Below are 17,065 nucleotides of genomic sequence, written 5' to 3'. Positions count from 1 at the left end.
AAATGCATGGACTGTACATAAGCCTATTGTTGATAGTGTGTCTCAGCCAATAAAGAATTCTTGAACCGGACAGGCAAACTACCTTTTCGGTTATTGTCAGGCTGCTTTTGCTTGGAAGATATAATTGCTTTTTCCGCGTTTGGATGTTGGTAAAAAAATTGGAATTAAGTTTAGGTTAGACTACATAATCCAAAATTAGACAGATTTATATATTTACTGAAACATTATGCTGTGATTTCCAGCACTGAAGTTTTGATGCCATAAGATTAAATTGTTTCGTTTTAGACAAAAGAGCTCATCAGAACATGACATTAAATTAAACGACGGAATAAAACTTGATGGAAAGTCAGCTCCCCAGAAACAGTGATTTCTAGAGGCTGAGGGAAGGTGGCTGAAAGGTCTTATAGTTTACTTGGTTGTGAAAAAAATATCTTTCTTAACTTCTCAGCAAATGCAGGTTAATTTCAAACCGTGTTTCATTTTATGTTCTCCTAAATGGCGTGTAGAATGCCCCCTCACTTCAGTTCTTCACACGGACACACACGGTGGCATTGGCTTCAGCTGTGATACAGAGCCAACACGAAAACCAAACCAACACAACTGTGTAATGTTTTTTCTTTCCTAGAAATCTGTGTAAAATTTAAATTTTCCTATTTAGCAGGGAACTTGGGAATTATGCTCTTCCATAAAGTACATTCTGAGACCTCCCTAGGCACAAGCTGGGGCTGAAAGGAGCTACTGGCTCGTTCTGCTCGTGCATCCTGACTGTGGAAGCTGAGATTGTTCTCTGCCTTTGCACAGAGGGTGTCTGGGGCTGTGAGGAGGAAATAGCTCTGTTTCCACTCCCTCTCTCCCTCCCTGATGAGAAATAATCTGTTACATTGACTGAGTAAATGATGGCCATGGCATTTAAAAGAAAACTTTTAGGAATGACAAAAGCTCAGTTGTGGATTTGCTGTGTTTAATATAAAGAAAAGAGGAGAAGAAAGCGCAGTGAGATTATGCAGCATGTTAATGTTGTTGGCATTACATTGTGCAGTCAGATGTTAGCCTGTGGGGCTGTTATTAACCTGGTGTTCTGAATCCCCAAGATGGTTTAAATCTATTGACTTCCCAGACGTTTCCAGAGATCCTCCAAGAGGGCTCTTAGGAAACAAGCTCACACGAGATGTTTCGATAGCCTGTAGAAGTTTCAAACCCTGCTTGGCCTCAGCTGAAAAGCAAACAGCAGTTGTGCCATAGTTTGGGTGCTGTGAGAGTCTTATACAGATCTGGTAATTCAAAATACCAGGGATATGCAGAATATGCATAGCAGAGAAATCAGGGGTCCTGTTCTCTTCCAACACACGGCGGGCACCTTTTTTTTCTTGTAGCAGAGCGTTGTTAAATCCTGTGATGAGGCTTACTGCATTTTTATGGTCTTTGCTTGCTCTGTATGCAGAATGCTAATCATTGCATTCAGCAGTGAGCCCTGCTCAGATGCTGAATAACGCTGAGAATCCACATTACAAGCTAAGTAGCTCTAGGTATTTCCTACAGCCTAAATATTTCTGATATTCATCTGATTTCAGCAATAATATTTGCTTTCATTGTGATATTTTTCGTTTATTCTTTGCTACAGAGATGTAGAATGCCATTTCAGTCTCGAGACCGGTAATACAAAGAAGATTTACCTTGCAGAAAGGGGGAAGCGAAAACCAGACATGACTGGCTCTAAAATGAAACTTGAACAAACTTGTTTGATCAGTCACAGCATATAACATTTTGCGTTTCCCCCCATTATTTACGATTAGTTAATAATATGAAAAAAATGATATTGTATGTGCTGCTTGGGTGAAAATAGATGAGGGGGTGCTAAAACCGTACTGCATGTAGGGTCAAGTATCATGGTTTAAAAGTCTCAATTTCTATGGCCCCCAGCGCTGCAATGGTGGCTGTTAATCCTCAGGAAGGCTGGGACAATGTGTTGATTAGAGTGTAATAGTTTAATCATCTCCCAGCGATAGGAGTTCGTGTTGCCGTTTCACAGATCATGAAACGTGTCTGTTTAAGATACGAGCACATTATCTTTTCTTCGCTTTTTTTTTTGGCGGAAGGCACTATGTAACCATGCTCATTTTATCGCTGTCTCTTTTGCCTGTGTTGTGGTGCTCATTATCGTGGTGATACAGGGCACGGGGATAGGCAAAGGTGGTGTTTATTACTGGGAGAAAAAGAAGTGTTTTCCTTCTGGAAATGCTTTTGCATTGCAAGGTAAGGAGTGTACCCCCTCCCTATTGGCTCTGAGCACTGCATCTGATTAGCTGTGAGCTGGAGACCTTCTTGCCGTTGTGCTAAGGACGGCAAAGTGACAGCGGTCCTTAAGTAAGTAATTACAGCAGTATGAAAACTGAACGGGCGTGTTCTGAGCCTATTCTCTCCTAAGGGATTTGGGTTTATTTTTGACTTCGTGAAACTGAGTTTAAGCAAATATAGCAGTGTCTCCAAAGACCAGAAGGGAAATGAGAGGTTAGCAACTGAAAACAGGTCGTCAGGAACAGGGCTCTGCTCCTCTCTAGGCGTGTTAGTGCACTCCTCTGATGTCAGGGGAGCTTCCTCAGTTCGTGCAAACTGCAGATTGGCCCTTCGCCGAAGGACTTGTGTAACAGTTATGTTGACCTTTTCTCCTAGTCGTTTGGTTTTCTTTTGGTTTTGGGTTTTTTTTTTAATACTATCAATTTATTAAATTCGCCCATGTGTTCTTCAGGCTTTGCCAATTTGTTTTCTTTTGGTTTTCTTTTGGTTTTGGTTTTTTTTTTTAATACTATCAATTTATTAAATTCGCCCATGTGCTCTTCAGGCTTTGCCAAGCCAACAGCGTGTGCCTCCTTTGGACCAGGCAGCCATAACCCTCTCCCACAGTGTCTGTGCAAGCCTCGGAGGGAGCCGAGCACTGGGATGCGTAGTGTGAGGAAACAAAGGCATAGTTGTCGCTTGGGAAGGGCAAAACAAGGAACTGGTTTTCTTAAGATTACAAAAAGACTCACAGAGGTACTATTCTGGCAATGAATTTGTCAAGTACTTCTATTAATTGCAATTTGTAAGCTACAGATCCCAAAACTGACACTTTCTCTTTTTGGACAGAGGATAAGAACCAACCTCTTAGAGAAAATCAAAGAAGGGAAAAGTTAAAGGATAAAAGGTCTGGAGTACTTGATAAAATAAAGAAGCAGTTTCTTTCCTCAGTCTCTTGATTTGTACCCCAGGAGAGCAGAGGAGCAGGGAGAGAATAGCGGGCAACCAATACCCAAAGAAGAAGGGATGTGGAGAAAATTAATAACACATTGCCAATAAGCTCCCAGATGAATTATTAAAACCACTTTATTAAACATAAAATCGTCATCTTTGCCCTTTGCCTTTCATTTCTTACCTTCCAAAAGACCTTTCAATGCCTTTTGTCTCCTGATGAATCTTTGTCCATCACAGAAAATGCTATGCCAGAATATGCCTGGTTTATTTCATTCGGCCCCATGTCCTTCAGGATGTGGATCAGGGACACTCTATCTCGCTTAGAAATATCCTTCCTTTCTGTCCATAAAAAAGAAAAAATTTTTCCCCTTGTTTTCCATAAAAATGTTGTTTAAAAAAAACCTAAACTGAGATGAAGCTAAAGATAAATCGAAAAGCCTTACAAACAATGCTGTTAATGGAATATTCTTTCATGTGAGCAGATATTTTTCCCAATCAGCCTTCTCCCGCGAGCAACCTAACATTATAGCAATGTTAAATATTATGATTAACTCTAGTTTGACGCGGGAGGTGCTTCAGTCAGTTGGATCACTGCATTCACATCATCTGCTGAAGTGCAGACTACCCAAAAAGAGCATCTGGTGGGGTGAAGGGCAAGCGGGAGAAGTGACTTTACTGCAGGAACAAGCTGAAGGGAAAAATGGATTGTGAAGGCTGGGAAGATAGCAGCGGGCAGGGGCGCAGGCAGGGGAACGCTGTTACGTGGAAATAAGGGAGATAAAGGACAGGCGCGCATTCAAATCTGCTACTCATTTTTGCATCCCCCCTCAGTAATTAGAGCCCTTTTAAATGGAAGTTTATTTAGGTTCAAAACTTACCAACTTGGAAACTATCCTACTTATAGAGTCACTAGAGTAATTCTATTAATAAGTTTCAGTCTTACGTGAGCTGAGCTACCAGAAAAAAAATCTCAGGTTGTTCACAATAATGGTGATCCTGTGATTTGAGAAGTCCTTTTTACCACTTTAGATGGGGACGTGAGTCAAAAAGAAGTTATGGGAGACATTCTCGCAGTATCAAAGTACTGTAAAATGCTTTGAAAGGCTCTATTTCCATTCTGAATTCTTTTGGAAGTTTGACCCTTAATGGCTTGTCTGAGGTGAAATAAATAACATCTGAAAGAAAGCTGGCGTGTAAAATCACATTTACTTGCATTTCCGAAGTATTGGAATATACTACTTTTTAAGAGAGTTTCCTGGCTTCTCCAAAATGACTCAATATATACTGATCTTTAAATGTGTATTTACTTTCAGATCCTACATTTGAAAGTAAGAAATCCTAGTTCTTACTTAATCTTTATATTCTCCGGGTTGAGAAACAATGACAGTGCTTATATTTCCTTTCAACATCAATTTAATAAGTATATAAATATTGACTTTTGCTGGGTTTATTCTAATATTACCACTAAAACTGAAGGTACCTTTCTGCTTTGAAAGCGTTCCATTCTAAAATGGCAAAAGTTCAACTTTTAAGAAAATCAGAAGTTCAATAAATGGCAAATTAAAGTTAATTTTTGCTGCAACAACAGCCATAACTACATAATTAACGCCTATTAATTTTTTTGCAGATGAATTCAAATTATTTATGAAAAGGCTACCCATGAATTATTTCCTGAACACATCTACTGTAATGCACTTGTGGACAATGGATTCTAATTTTCAGCGTCGCTATGAGCAACTAGAAAACAGCATGAAGCAACTCTTCCTCAAGGCACAGAAAACCGTTCACAAGCTCTTTGGTCTCAGTAAGAGATGCCATAAACAGCCGCTCATCCGCGTGCCCAGGCAGAGGTAAGAAAGCCTACGAAAAGCTGAGAAACTCAAACCTTAATACCAAAGTCTTAATAACAAAATCTCCTTCAGGACAGACGTGGGGATGTGTGCAGAAAATGGGATGTCTACAGGATGCTGTCTTTATATCTGTAGGAGTTGGACAATCCTAGCTTCCGCTATCGCTCTGTTTGTGTTTTCCTAAATATGATGGGAAAGGTCAAAACTAAACCTGAGTTGTAGATGGCTGTGTATTTTGTGAGGCAGCTTAAAAATAATGTGAGCGTACGGATTCATCCCATTTCCTCTGCCTCTGCTCTACGAATCTGTATTTTCGCTGGAAGTTGGCCAAGTGTAACGGTGACAAATAATTGTATACTGAATACTAAATACCTATTCTGAAGCAGGCGTAGCTATTTTAAGACCTTTCCAGGTCATTATACGGTATATACGACACAGTATTGATTTCTTGTCTCGTTTGTCAGATGTGAATCAGGTTTGAAAGAATGCCTAAGGAAAGAAAACAGAATTGTTTTAGTCCTTCCTAGAAACAGAGAGATCCCCAAAGCTGGGTAGTCCAACCTGTATTAACACAAACTGCTTAAGAGTTTACCGGTGATGGAAAGTGGCTTTATTGAAATTAGTGAAATGACACTTGAGTAAATCTGAAATGAATGAGCTTTTAAGGACATTATTCTTCTGAGCGCAAACATTGTGGGCCTAGTCCAGTGACTCCAACATTTACCATGTATCTCCTTCGATTCTGAAGAAATCCAGTTTAGGTTCAGTGTTCCAGAAGTGCCAGGGGTACTTTATTCTCCACTGCTTTCAGCTTTTGTTTTGCAAGCTAAGTGTCCATCAGTCCCTCTTTGCCTTTTGATGGCTCTTGGCTAAACCTTCTAGCAGACAGCTGTTATGGCCCTTATAGCCCCCCTTTCCTACATCTTATGTTTTACTTTGTGGTCTGCTAGTTAAGACAAAAAAATGTATTTTTGAACTGCGGAGTCACTTCATAATTAGAAAAGATTCCCCAAGAAAGGTTACATAGTCACTGCAGTGCTTTGACATCATCTCTTGTGCTCCTTGGGGACGATCTGAAGGAGAGCTCTGCCAAAGGGGCAATTCAACATGAAAGATTTCAGTAGGAAACCAGAGCTTTTGAAACCACAAAAAAAAATAGAATTCAACCTTCAACCTCACTTTTTTTTTTCAATCCCGTAGCAAAATTTAAAATAATCAGGTTTTCCAAAATAATCACTGTAAGTTTTGGGGTAATCTTTGGTTCCTATCGGTAATGGCAATGGTAGAGTAGAGATGCGCTGAGATATAAAAAGCAAAGTTTGTTTGAAATGATTGCTCAAAACACGCCTCTCTTGTTTTACAAGGGATATTTTTTTTTCCAAATACAGAACTTGTGAGTTCATGGTTTGTCTGTTAATAGTAAGCGTTAGTAGGAATGACTTTGTCTCTTTTACAGGGAGCTGAAATGAACTTTCATAACATTCATTTTGCGACAAATCTCTAACTTATTTTTAAGATAGTTATGTTCCATTTTAGTGACTGCCCTAAAATTTTTCCTAGCCAGTACAGGGGGAGATTGGACATATGATGACATAATGATGATCAATAGATGGCTCAAAGATCAGCTCTGAAGGCAGGTTTGGGAATACTTAGCCAGTGGGATGCATTTGCTGAAAGAGAGCATTTTCAAAGGCTGGATTCCATCTGACTATCTGGGAAAATTACCTTCAAACATCAGGGCTTTTATGGTTGATAAGAAGAGCTTTAAATGGAGAAGTGAGGGGAAAAGGTCAAAACAAACTAGTTTAATTTCCAGACCTGCTTAAAAAAAGTCTAATATTCAAGATATAGGAATGGATAACAGAGCATCAACGGCAAAAAGATGAATAATGAGGAGAAAGAAGACACAGGTATTGACAGAACTGGATTCAGGTACTTCTCATGATGAGAATATATCTAATCCAAATAAGGTACTGGGTTTTTTGATCCAGAACTGCTAACAGGTAGGCACACAAATGAACAGCAGGTAACACGATGCAGAAATAACCTGAGTAATGCCAGGGAGAAGCAAGAATTATTGCTCAGGCTGTAAAACTAGACATTTCAGCAGAGAGTGAGTGGAATAACAGAACCAAAACCAAGGACTAGAATGTCTTGTGCTTAAGGGAAAGACAGAAATAAAAGGGAAAACAGCAGCTTCATATGCCAGTGAAATTCCGGCCTCCAAAGAAACAAGAAGGGGAATTGGAACGAAATTTAATCCTTTCCAAGGGCTTTCCAAACAACTCCTTCAGATTAGTGTTTGGATTCTGCTGTTGGTAGTTAGAAGTGAATTTTATTATGGAAAGAGAAAATAGACAGACTCACTGGAGGTATAAATGCTGTTTTGACTTACGTGTTATAGGCATTTGTCATTTCAGATAAAGGTTTAAGAGTCAATGCTTGATTTTTTAATAAAGACCATGGTGCTGGCAGTGAGTAAAACCAAAGTAAACAAAGTAACTGTGCTAATATTTAAGTTTACCCTGTATTTCACCAGTCAATATAAAATATATACAAAGGATTTTTAGAGGAAAGTGTCAAAAATGAGAGCTGTTTTTTTTTTTTCTTTCATGAAGCTGAGGGGTATATCCTAAAAGTTTAGTGTAATTTATGAAAACTAGTCTATGAGACTCAGTTTTATAGGGGTTTATCTGTGTAGTCTGCCAGAAAGGTTTTTGTCACACTTGAAGGAGCTCCTCCATACGTCAAGGTTATAATCCATTACTGAAAATACCAGTCTCTATTCACTGGCCTCAAAATTTTGTTACTGAACTTGAAACAAATTGTTGCTTGGTTGTTTTTAAATGAGATTCAATTAATCATTTAGGCAGAATTGCTTGCAACTTTTTCCCGATTTCCTGAAGAACCAAGCCACTTAGTATACATAAGACTAAATTCCATTTATATTTTGATTTTCTAATCCTTGAACCAAATTGCCATTGAATCCTCTTTTCATAGTAGAAAAGAATCAATTAACTTGCAAGTTAAAGAAACTACGTTCCCGTGTCTCCATTTTAAACACAGTTTGTATTCTTCAGCTAGAATCATGTATAAATAGTTTTCTTTCAGCCTGCACTAGCGATGAGAACAATGTCTTATTTACTGCAGCACTTCGGTGTACACTGAGGATGGGAATAGGATTACTATATTTATTTTATTCCGTTCATCGCATATCTTTTCAAGTTCCAGATGTTCTTCCGAGATTTGAAGCTTTCTTTCATTAACATGAAGCAGACCGTTGTCCTTCTCCTGAAAGTCAAATCATGCCAAGAGACATCAAAAGTCTGTAGTTTCCCATTAGAAACCGTTACGGTACTGCTGAGTGTAACTTTTAAAATTCACCTGAATTAATCAATGCCCTTTCTATAATCAGTGAAGTATTTCCTGCTTGTTAAAAAAAAATACCAACTGAGAACTCAAAACCAGCAAGCAGCACAGAAATTGCTCTGTAGATAACCTGTTCCCACACTGTATATAGCGTTGGAATAAGAAAACACTCAATTTCAAGAGATAAAGAGAAAAATAAGACTTAAAAAAAAACGCACGGTGAAAAAAGAAACCATATTCTGTGAAATAATGCTACCAGGTGAGCTACGGCCTCGATTAATTTGAGGCTCTGCTGCTGCAATAGGCTCAACTAATGTGTTCTCCTTGCATTGACACATCAGCCGTAAAAACTTGCAGTGTCATATGCTCGTTCATTGTGTTTGCCTGGCCGGAGCCCGCAGCGTGCAGCGATTGTTATTCCACTAGATGGCCAGCTCTTGCTGCGGTTTTTATAAAGGAAGGTTGTTGAAAACAGCCAGTGGTACGATGCGTTCGGCTTGGCAGGAATCGGTAGGTGTTGTAAAATGTATAGAGGAGGGTTGCTGAAACAGCGCGAGAAGCGCAGTACGTTTGGCTTTGTAGGAACCGAGATGAGGTGTAAAACCGTATGTCTGCTCTAAGCTCACCGTGCTGATTTCTGTATTAGGAGCGGGAGGTGTAAAGAACAATCGTTAGTCTTCGGAAGCGATTTGCGTAACTGTGGGCTAGGATATCCACCCTGAGAAAAGGACTGACGTAGTCATTAAGTGAATCCAAGCTCTTGATTCCAGTGGCACCTTTCTCAAATGAGGTGAGAAAGTGGTGCCCTGTTCCAGGCAGAGAGGAGAGACTTCTTCACTGAGCGGTGCGACTCACGCCTGCACTGAGAGGTGAGGATTGTGCGTCCTTGATCTCATGACACCTCCGGATTGAATCTTCTCATTTTTCAAAGACAAAAGAGGTGGCGGAATAGAGAAATATCAGATTTGCTCAATAGGGATGTCCATGTAGGATACTGCAGCTGGCGTATGGCGATGGGAAGAGATGGAGCAATAAGGAAAGTTGTGGTTATGCATCTGTCACTGTGTTATGGGGAGGGAAAGTTGGTTCTGTTTCTGTTTTGGCTAACGTGACACTTAAGGTGTCTTCCCAAACATAATGAGTATATTCTGAGAAGCTGAAAATCACCAGAACAGAAGGCTTTGATCCTGCTCACAAGGTGCTGTCGGTAAAACACCTGAGGTGAACCAGAGCTGAGGGTGGGCAGCACTTACATCCACCCAAATTACGGAACCAAAACCAGAAAACTGGAGTATCAATGCTTAGAGCGTAAAAGAAATACAAACTGTCTTGGCAGAGCAGGAGTCTTTACTTTTCCAAATATTTTTCAGTAAGGGTGGCAATGATTTCCTCTGATTGTATTTAATATCCAAACACTACTGAAAGGCACTGAAGACAGGGAAAAGCTTTCATTTCTTCCTTCAGAAGTGCCAGTTTAGCACTTCATTTGGTTCTTTTCTGTGTCATTCAAATTGGTTGCTTGGCTAATGTTACCCATTTGAGTGAATGCACTCAGAACGGTGCATTACTATATGTACAAACCTTATTTGTAGGCAGTTTAAATCACTTCATAATGAAAAAGCATTACTTGAGGCCAAATTTAGCCAGCACAACTTCTGATTTAATAAAGACATAGACAAAAATATTAAAAGGAGAAACGTAATATAAATACAACAGTAAGCCAGTGGAAAAGTTACGTCTTCCTTGGCATAATAACAAAATGGAAATCTGCTGCAACAAACTGCAGCTGAAAATTATGAGCAACTCAAGTAAGTAAGAATTTTCATTTTAGAAGACCAAGGTACAGCACTTGCACAGAAAATCATGTAATGTTCAATAAAATGTCAGTATTTTGATTTTTTATAAGACTGGATGTTTATTTTTACCATATAATCTACAGCGATGATGATGGCTATACCCAACAGTCTAGCCAGTTCTTTAAAGGATCTTCTTCTGGTGATGGAAGCTGAAGGCAAATATAGACAGAACCACTCGGTAACCTTTAAAAGATATTTTAATGAACATATAGAAGTCCTTATTTCTGAGAAGAAATCCATTCTCAGCAGCCTTATGCTCATCTTCAAAAAGGACTTTTTTTGCCAGTGTAGACTGAGGAGTTCATCACCAGAGACAGTGAACGGCTGCCTCAAACAGAAGAATCTGGTTTTCAAAAACAGAATTTATTCTAGAATTTCCCCTAGAATGCACACAGGCACGTCTAAAGGGAGGAAGAGCCATGAATTTGCATTTTCTCATTTTTCTCTTTTTTTTTTTTGAATTATACAGAGTGAACAAAAAAAAATCGCACGCCTTAGGAGCAAAACATGGCCTGGGTATTGTAAAAGCACTTCAGATAAGGGACTTGTACCTTAATCTTCTCTTCAGTCCGTGTGCAGAAAAAAGATTACGATACCTGACGTTTTTATAGTGTCTATAACACAGACCGTCAGAATACCGAGCGCTTCAAACCTGTTCTCTTTGGAATGCTTTGGAATTAAATACACACAAAAAAGACAATGTAGCTTAAACCCAATGCCCTCAAGATGTTACACAGGATTAGTTCCTCACATCCCAAAGCTCTTTAGATTGCTTTGCTATAAGGGTGATTGATGCATGGGCACAAAGTTACTAGGGGAAAAAAAATCTCCACCAAGGAAGCCACAAAGTTCAACACAAGGAAGTTTCATAGTACCTCTCAGAGAGATTTCCATTTTCAAAGCACATTTGTGGCATTGCATGCAAGGGAAAAATATCTAATTATCCATCATGTAGCAGACTGCTAGAACGCAGGTGAACAGTGAGCCTAAGCAAACTGTCTTAGGGAAAGACGATGTAAGGCAGCAGAAGCTCAGGGGGATGAACTGACTCTAATGCATATGATGCTTCCGAAGAAGAGGTGCTAACACACATTATTCTGTCTGGTTTTAGAACATCTTCTCCTTTTAATAGAGTACAATGTATCATCGAGGTGTTTCTAAACAAAAATCATTCCAAGAAAGAACAAAGGAAAATGTATTTAAATTGCACACAATTTTATATTATTTTTAAAAAAAGCAGGATTTTTTTTTTATCTGCTTCAATTAAGATATTGCATGTGGGAGTTAAAAAGGGATTTGCAACATTCGATGTAAAGGAACGACTCTCCAATGGAACCTTTGATTTAATCTAACAGACCAGGTGCACATCTGAAAGTTGCGTGCCATAGAAAAGGAAGGTGACGAGATGAAAGTATCTGAGATAAAATGAAGGTCAGCTTGACAGCAGTTGCTTTACTAAACCGAATAATAAGTCTGCATCTTTCCTCAAAGGAAATAAAGTGATCCGCTTTGAGGTGATACCTTTAATTGGATTGGGGATTAGAGTTATTTAAAACTAACGTGACAAACATAACAATATGATATACAGGCCTGCGAATAATAGTTCTGATAACAATGGCAAGCTAAGATAAACTCTCGTGTATATGTGTGTTTTCACACCTATTTTAATAACTATATATACATAGGGGCAGGCTGCTCTTGGCACCTGCCCTTGTAATGCATTTGCTCTCAAGGAGAAACTTCATCACATACTCGTAGAGGCTGTTCTTGATCACATGCTATACAGGAAAATCTTCCCAGCCTCCTCACAATTCCACTTCTGATTTTTTTTTATGAATAGCAATATTAGAAGGAAGTAATTTCACCATATCCTAGAGCGCTGTGAAACTAGTAGATGGGTTATATTAATGTCATGGAGCAGGATTATGCTTCTACGCTCTGGAAATATCATCTGTGCAATATGTGGATTGAAGTCGCATCTCTCATGCCAGTGTTTTGTTCTTTTAAGGTATGGACTACTTACTAGTTACAGTGCAACTGTACCCCAGTGGCAGTGTTTTGTCAACCTTATTTTACATTTTGTCATATGATGCAAGATGTTAAAAGAAGAAAATCTGGCATGCATCATCTGACATGAGTACCAGTATAGTAGTTTATTGTATTAATATAATACTGTAGGATGTTGTGTTTTACCTTATTCTGAGACTTGCAATATCCAAATATGATTACTGAATCACTGACCACTGCAAGAGTCTGTACTTTGAAAGGACAGAGCATTGCATTACTGCTTTAGTGTCCATCTCTGTGCGGTGGCTTCTCTTCTCAGAGTGACAGGGTGATAGGAATGGAAATCCCATGTACTTTTGGAAGGCCACTTTCCTCCACAGAGTCCAGTTCTGAGAAGTAGAAAGTCAGGCTCAATTTCCTATTCTCCGTCATGAAACAATATCTAGAGTATCCGGGATTTATTTTTTTTCAGATCTGTTGATGCTCATTCCACTACAGATTTCCTCTGTCCCTTCCACCTACCAAACCCCCTTGTTGTTTCCAACCCAAATACCCAGACATCCTTTTTTTCGCAGGCAAATTTTGTAATGTAATTGGTGCTATCAGTACTGGAGCCTGAGAATGTGTAAAAAGTAAAACACAAGCAGCTTAAAATAGCATTTCTTTTATAGATGTGGTATTAAAAAAGGAAAGTACAGTTTAAGAAAAAGCTGCTATTTCAGCTATAAAGATGTGGTGTTCAGCACATCTAAACGCCAGTGCGGATCCACAGTACTGAAGGGCTTGCTTTTGGCCTTTTGGTTTTTACTGTGAGCAAAATGCTGTAAGAGACCTTCCCTCAGGCCAAATTTAAAGATATCTTAATCACTTATCCACACGAATCACTTATAGAGACAACATCAGAGCCAACACTGTGGTGACTCACAAGGCTTGCAAGCCTACACTTAAGAATGAATACTCAACGTGTGGATGGATACTGGCACACGTTCCTGGGCTTGGCAGCTTCTCTTTGCTCCTAGCCTGGTGACCATCTGTCTTTGTAGTCATGACGTGTGTTGCGATGCCTGTGATCTTCTCTAGATATCACCCCCCACCTTCGTGAACCATGATGAAGTGAATTATAAATGCATTCGGAGGGCAGGCAAGGACACCAGCGTGAGATACGGGGTCTTGGAGCACCCTGGCCTTCAGGCTATCCCCAAGTCCAGAAAGTTGCAGTATCTTCTAGATTTTACCTGTATAATAAGAGCATATTTGAGCATCACTTTTTCTGATCTGGAGGAGTATAAAGCGTACCATAAGGACATGCCTTTTATCATCTGTGAGTTATTAAGTAAGACAGGACAAAAATAAGAGGGAATAATCTTTGATATTTGGTCTGCAGCATCGGGTTTCCTGTGTGGCATCACAAAAGTCCCCTGCCTGTGCCCACCATAGCGCAACAGGACTGACAATAGGCTGACAATGTCACCTCTCCCTTGCTCTCTTTCGTCTGTTGTGTTTCTTTCGAGCGATACGCAGACTTGTCTCTCGCTCTGTGTTTGTGCAGCACATGTCGCAGTGGGGCCTCAGCCACGGCTCAGGCTGGGCTGAATTGCTGTAACACAAATGCTTTTCTGGTCTGTGCAGCTTAAAGTGAAAACGTGTCTCCTGTGAAGTAAAAACGAGAAGGTGGTATTAATGCAAAGCACAAGAAAGCTGTGACATGAGTGCAGAATAAAAGGGAGGGTGAAGGTTGGACTTGGAGGGGGGTGGGACACATTGCCATGCATATCCGTATTTGAGGCAAAACCTTTCATTGCTCTGATGCCTCACTTTGACAAAGAGGTCTCTGCCTGTCAGGTCGTGTCTGTCAGCGCTCTGAGAACAAGCTTTTCAGGCTCTGAATCAGAAAAAAAAACTTCTCAATTAAACAAGTCAAAGAACCGTGAGATATGCATTGATGTAGAAATGGATGCGTACAAGCAAGTGCCTGCTGTTTCTCACCTGTGTTAAGTCATAGGCAATTTACCCTCTTAGGTCGCCCGGGGGGCGGGACGCCAGCTCTCCAAGGGGACATCAAATGCTAGACTTCAACCTTTGGTGTTGTGCTTCAGGTATCTTAGCTAAAGCCATATAATAGCTTTGTCTTTAGATAAATTTGAAGATTGGATAGTGTCAGGCTGCAGATGATGGGTTTTCAAGCTTGACAGTGCTGTAACCGTGCATCTGAATTGGTTGTGTTGGCTCCTGTTTGCTCCTTTGTTCACTTTGACAAAAAGATCCTTTAGTTCCAGCGCGCAGAATGCACCAATCCCATGGTGGTTTAAGTGCTTCCAAATGACATAGTTCTGGCAACGAGTTTCCTGTCTGGCCAATGTGTACAGATATGATCGTGAAAAGATGTACACAAAGTTTGAGATGGCTGTTTCATAATGTGGTGTTCTTCCATTTGCAACATAAAGAACAAAATAACTTCAAAATATTAGCTTCCTGCTCATTCAGAGCTAGTCATTCTCTTATTTACTGCTTGTCCTGTCTTTTATAAACCTAAAATACTTTCAGTTTAGGTGTATTATGTTCTCTATATTTTCTTACGTTGTCTTGATAAGAGCAAAATAAATGAATAGAAAGAATAAGTTGCATATTGAAGGTTAAAGGTCAGGGAGATATTTAATTTTTCTGAAATTGAACTGCTAGACGAGAATTCAGCATGTGCATAATTGCAATGGCTGCTGTCGGTGGTAGAGAAATTTATAGGCAGAAATACGAAAAGATTTTACATACAATCATGGTTAGTATTGGAAACATTAAATTAAAAAAACCTTTGAAAAAAACCCATTCAAATTATGAATTCCCTACTGGTGTCATAGGATCATAGAATAGTTTGGGTTGGAAGGGATCTTAAAGATAATTCAGTTCCAACACCTCCCACTGGCTCAGGCTGCCCAAGGCCCCATCCAACCTGGCCTGGAACACCTCCAGGGATGGGGCAGCCACAGCTTCCCTGGGCAACCTGGGCCAGGGCCTCACCCCTCTCATGGTGAAGGAATTCCTCCTTATTTCTAGTCTAAATCTGCCCCTCTCCAGTTTATCCCCATTGCCCCTCATCCTGTCACTACGAGCCTTTGTGAACAGCCCCTCTCCAGCTTTCTTGTAGCCCCTTCAGGTACTGGAAGGTTGCTGTAAGGTCTCCTTGGAGCCTTCTCTTCTCCAGGCTGAACAACCCCAACTCTCTCAGCCTGTCCTCATATGGGAGGTGCTCCAGCCCTCTGATCATCTTTATAGCATCCTCTGGACCTGTTCCAACAGCTCCATCTCCTTCTTATGTTGAGGCTTATGTGATGCTTGTAGCCTTATACAGAGTGGTATAGATGATATACAGTTCATTTACCCTAAAAAGTACCGAGTGGTAAACTCCACACCTCTACTGACAGCAGCGCCATGACATGAGCTGGGAACTGTCTGTGTCCTGTCCCCATGTCCTTCTCCCTCCCTGCCTTCCCCAGTTTTGATTAAATCTATCTCCCCAGAGCGGTGGGGGCAGACGGCTCGGACAGGTCCAGCCCTCTGATGTGCTCTGGAGAGATAGGATCCATAGCAGGACCAGGCTTGCGCTGTCTTGGCATCACGCCTCAGCTTTCTCTGGGAGGGATCGTGGCTGGAGGGTGTGAAAGCACATCCACACAAACAACAAACACCAGAGTGGTTTAGTCCTTGGCTTCTCGCTGAGAGCATCAGCAAGGGCGCCGGTTGTGGGGGTGACATGTGCTGTGCGGACAGATGTCACCCAGGGAAAAGCTTTTTTTGTTGAAGTATTCACCTCATGGTTTGTGTTGTCAGAACATTTAAATTCCTGACGGATTTCATGTAAATGAAATGTTGCTGAAGGGCTGCACCTGCCGACTCCAGCCAACACAAATTAACCCCGAGCTTCCAGTCCAGCCCGTGTCCGGCGTGTGGCGATGTCTAGCACGGTATAACATTGTTTTCCATGTCCTGATCTACAGCTCAGGTATTTCTTGTATCTCAAAAGATATTCCAACTAAGCAGTGGATTATCCTCCTTCACACTGGGTAATATTAGAGTCAGAAATATTTCAAGAGTGGGTTTTGCTACCCTTACCCAGGTTGACCAATTTGCTTGCATTATAGCCAGAATTGGAGCAATTTGCTTTTGTTCTCCGTACTAAACAAGAGAGCAGAAAGTGTAAAAAGCGACAGAAGTTGCCCATTTGAAATATTAATTTTCAATGCAATCATTTAACTCCCATGGATGTTTATTGTCTGAAAAGAACTCATTATCTTATTGGCATGTAAACTTAAGTTCTGGCCTCGTTTGTATGGTTCTGGAAAGAAAAGCTTTTTTCCCCTATTGTGAAGCTGCTTCATATCGGCCACAAAATTTATTACCTTCAGGCTTTAGTTAAAAAAAAAAGAAAAAACACCAAACCCCAAGGTTTTAAATTTTTTATTTTCCTTTGATTATCTGTGTTTTGGTTATTCAGGATGTTCGATAGTTCTTGTTCTACCCAAATGGCAGGAATGACTTCAACATGTGTTCAAACCTCTCCTTATTACGTAGAAGTGCAATAAATGTCAGGATTTGTTGCACCAATTACAATTAATATATACATCCTTGTATTAACAAAAAAAAAGCTTTGAAAGACATTTACTTTTCCAGATCATACCCTTATAAAAAACAGCAATTAGAAATCTCTCCAAACATTACTTAGGCTGTGTTCATTATATTTCTTAAGACTCTCCTTCCTTCTTT

At 40.1% G+C, this 17,065-nt stretch overlaps 1 protein-coding gene across 2 annotated transcripts in view; it reads left to right on the top strand.

Moving 5' to 3' along the window:
* Positions 1-17,065, top strand: part of BRINP3 (BMP/retinoic acid inducible neural specific 3) — a 195,297-nt gene that overhangs the window by 158,620 nt on the left and 19,612 nt on the right. For both annotated transcript variants that reach the window (XM_054073474.1, XM_054073473.1), the window contains one exon: positions 4,856-5,078. In XM_054073474.1, coding sequence (XP_053929449.1) covers positions 4,856-5,078 — 223 coding nt within the window. The remainder of the gene's footprint in view (positions 1-4,855; positions 5,079-17,065) is intronic.

The sequence above is a fragment of the Cuculus canorus genome, chromosome 8 (genome assembly GCF_017976375.1).
Source record: "Cuculus canorus isolate bCucCan1 chromosome 8, bCucCan1.pri, whole genome shotgun sequence".
Taxonomy (NCBI): domain Eukaryota; kingdom Metazoa; phylum Chordata; class Aves; order Cuculiformes; family Cuculidae; genus Cuculus; species Cuculus canorus.
The sequence above is the reverse complement of the archived record's forward strand: the minus strand, read 5'-3'. Positions and strand labels throughout refer to the sequence as shown.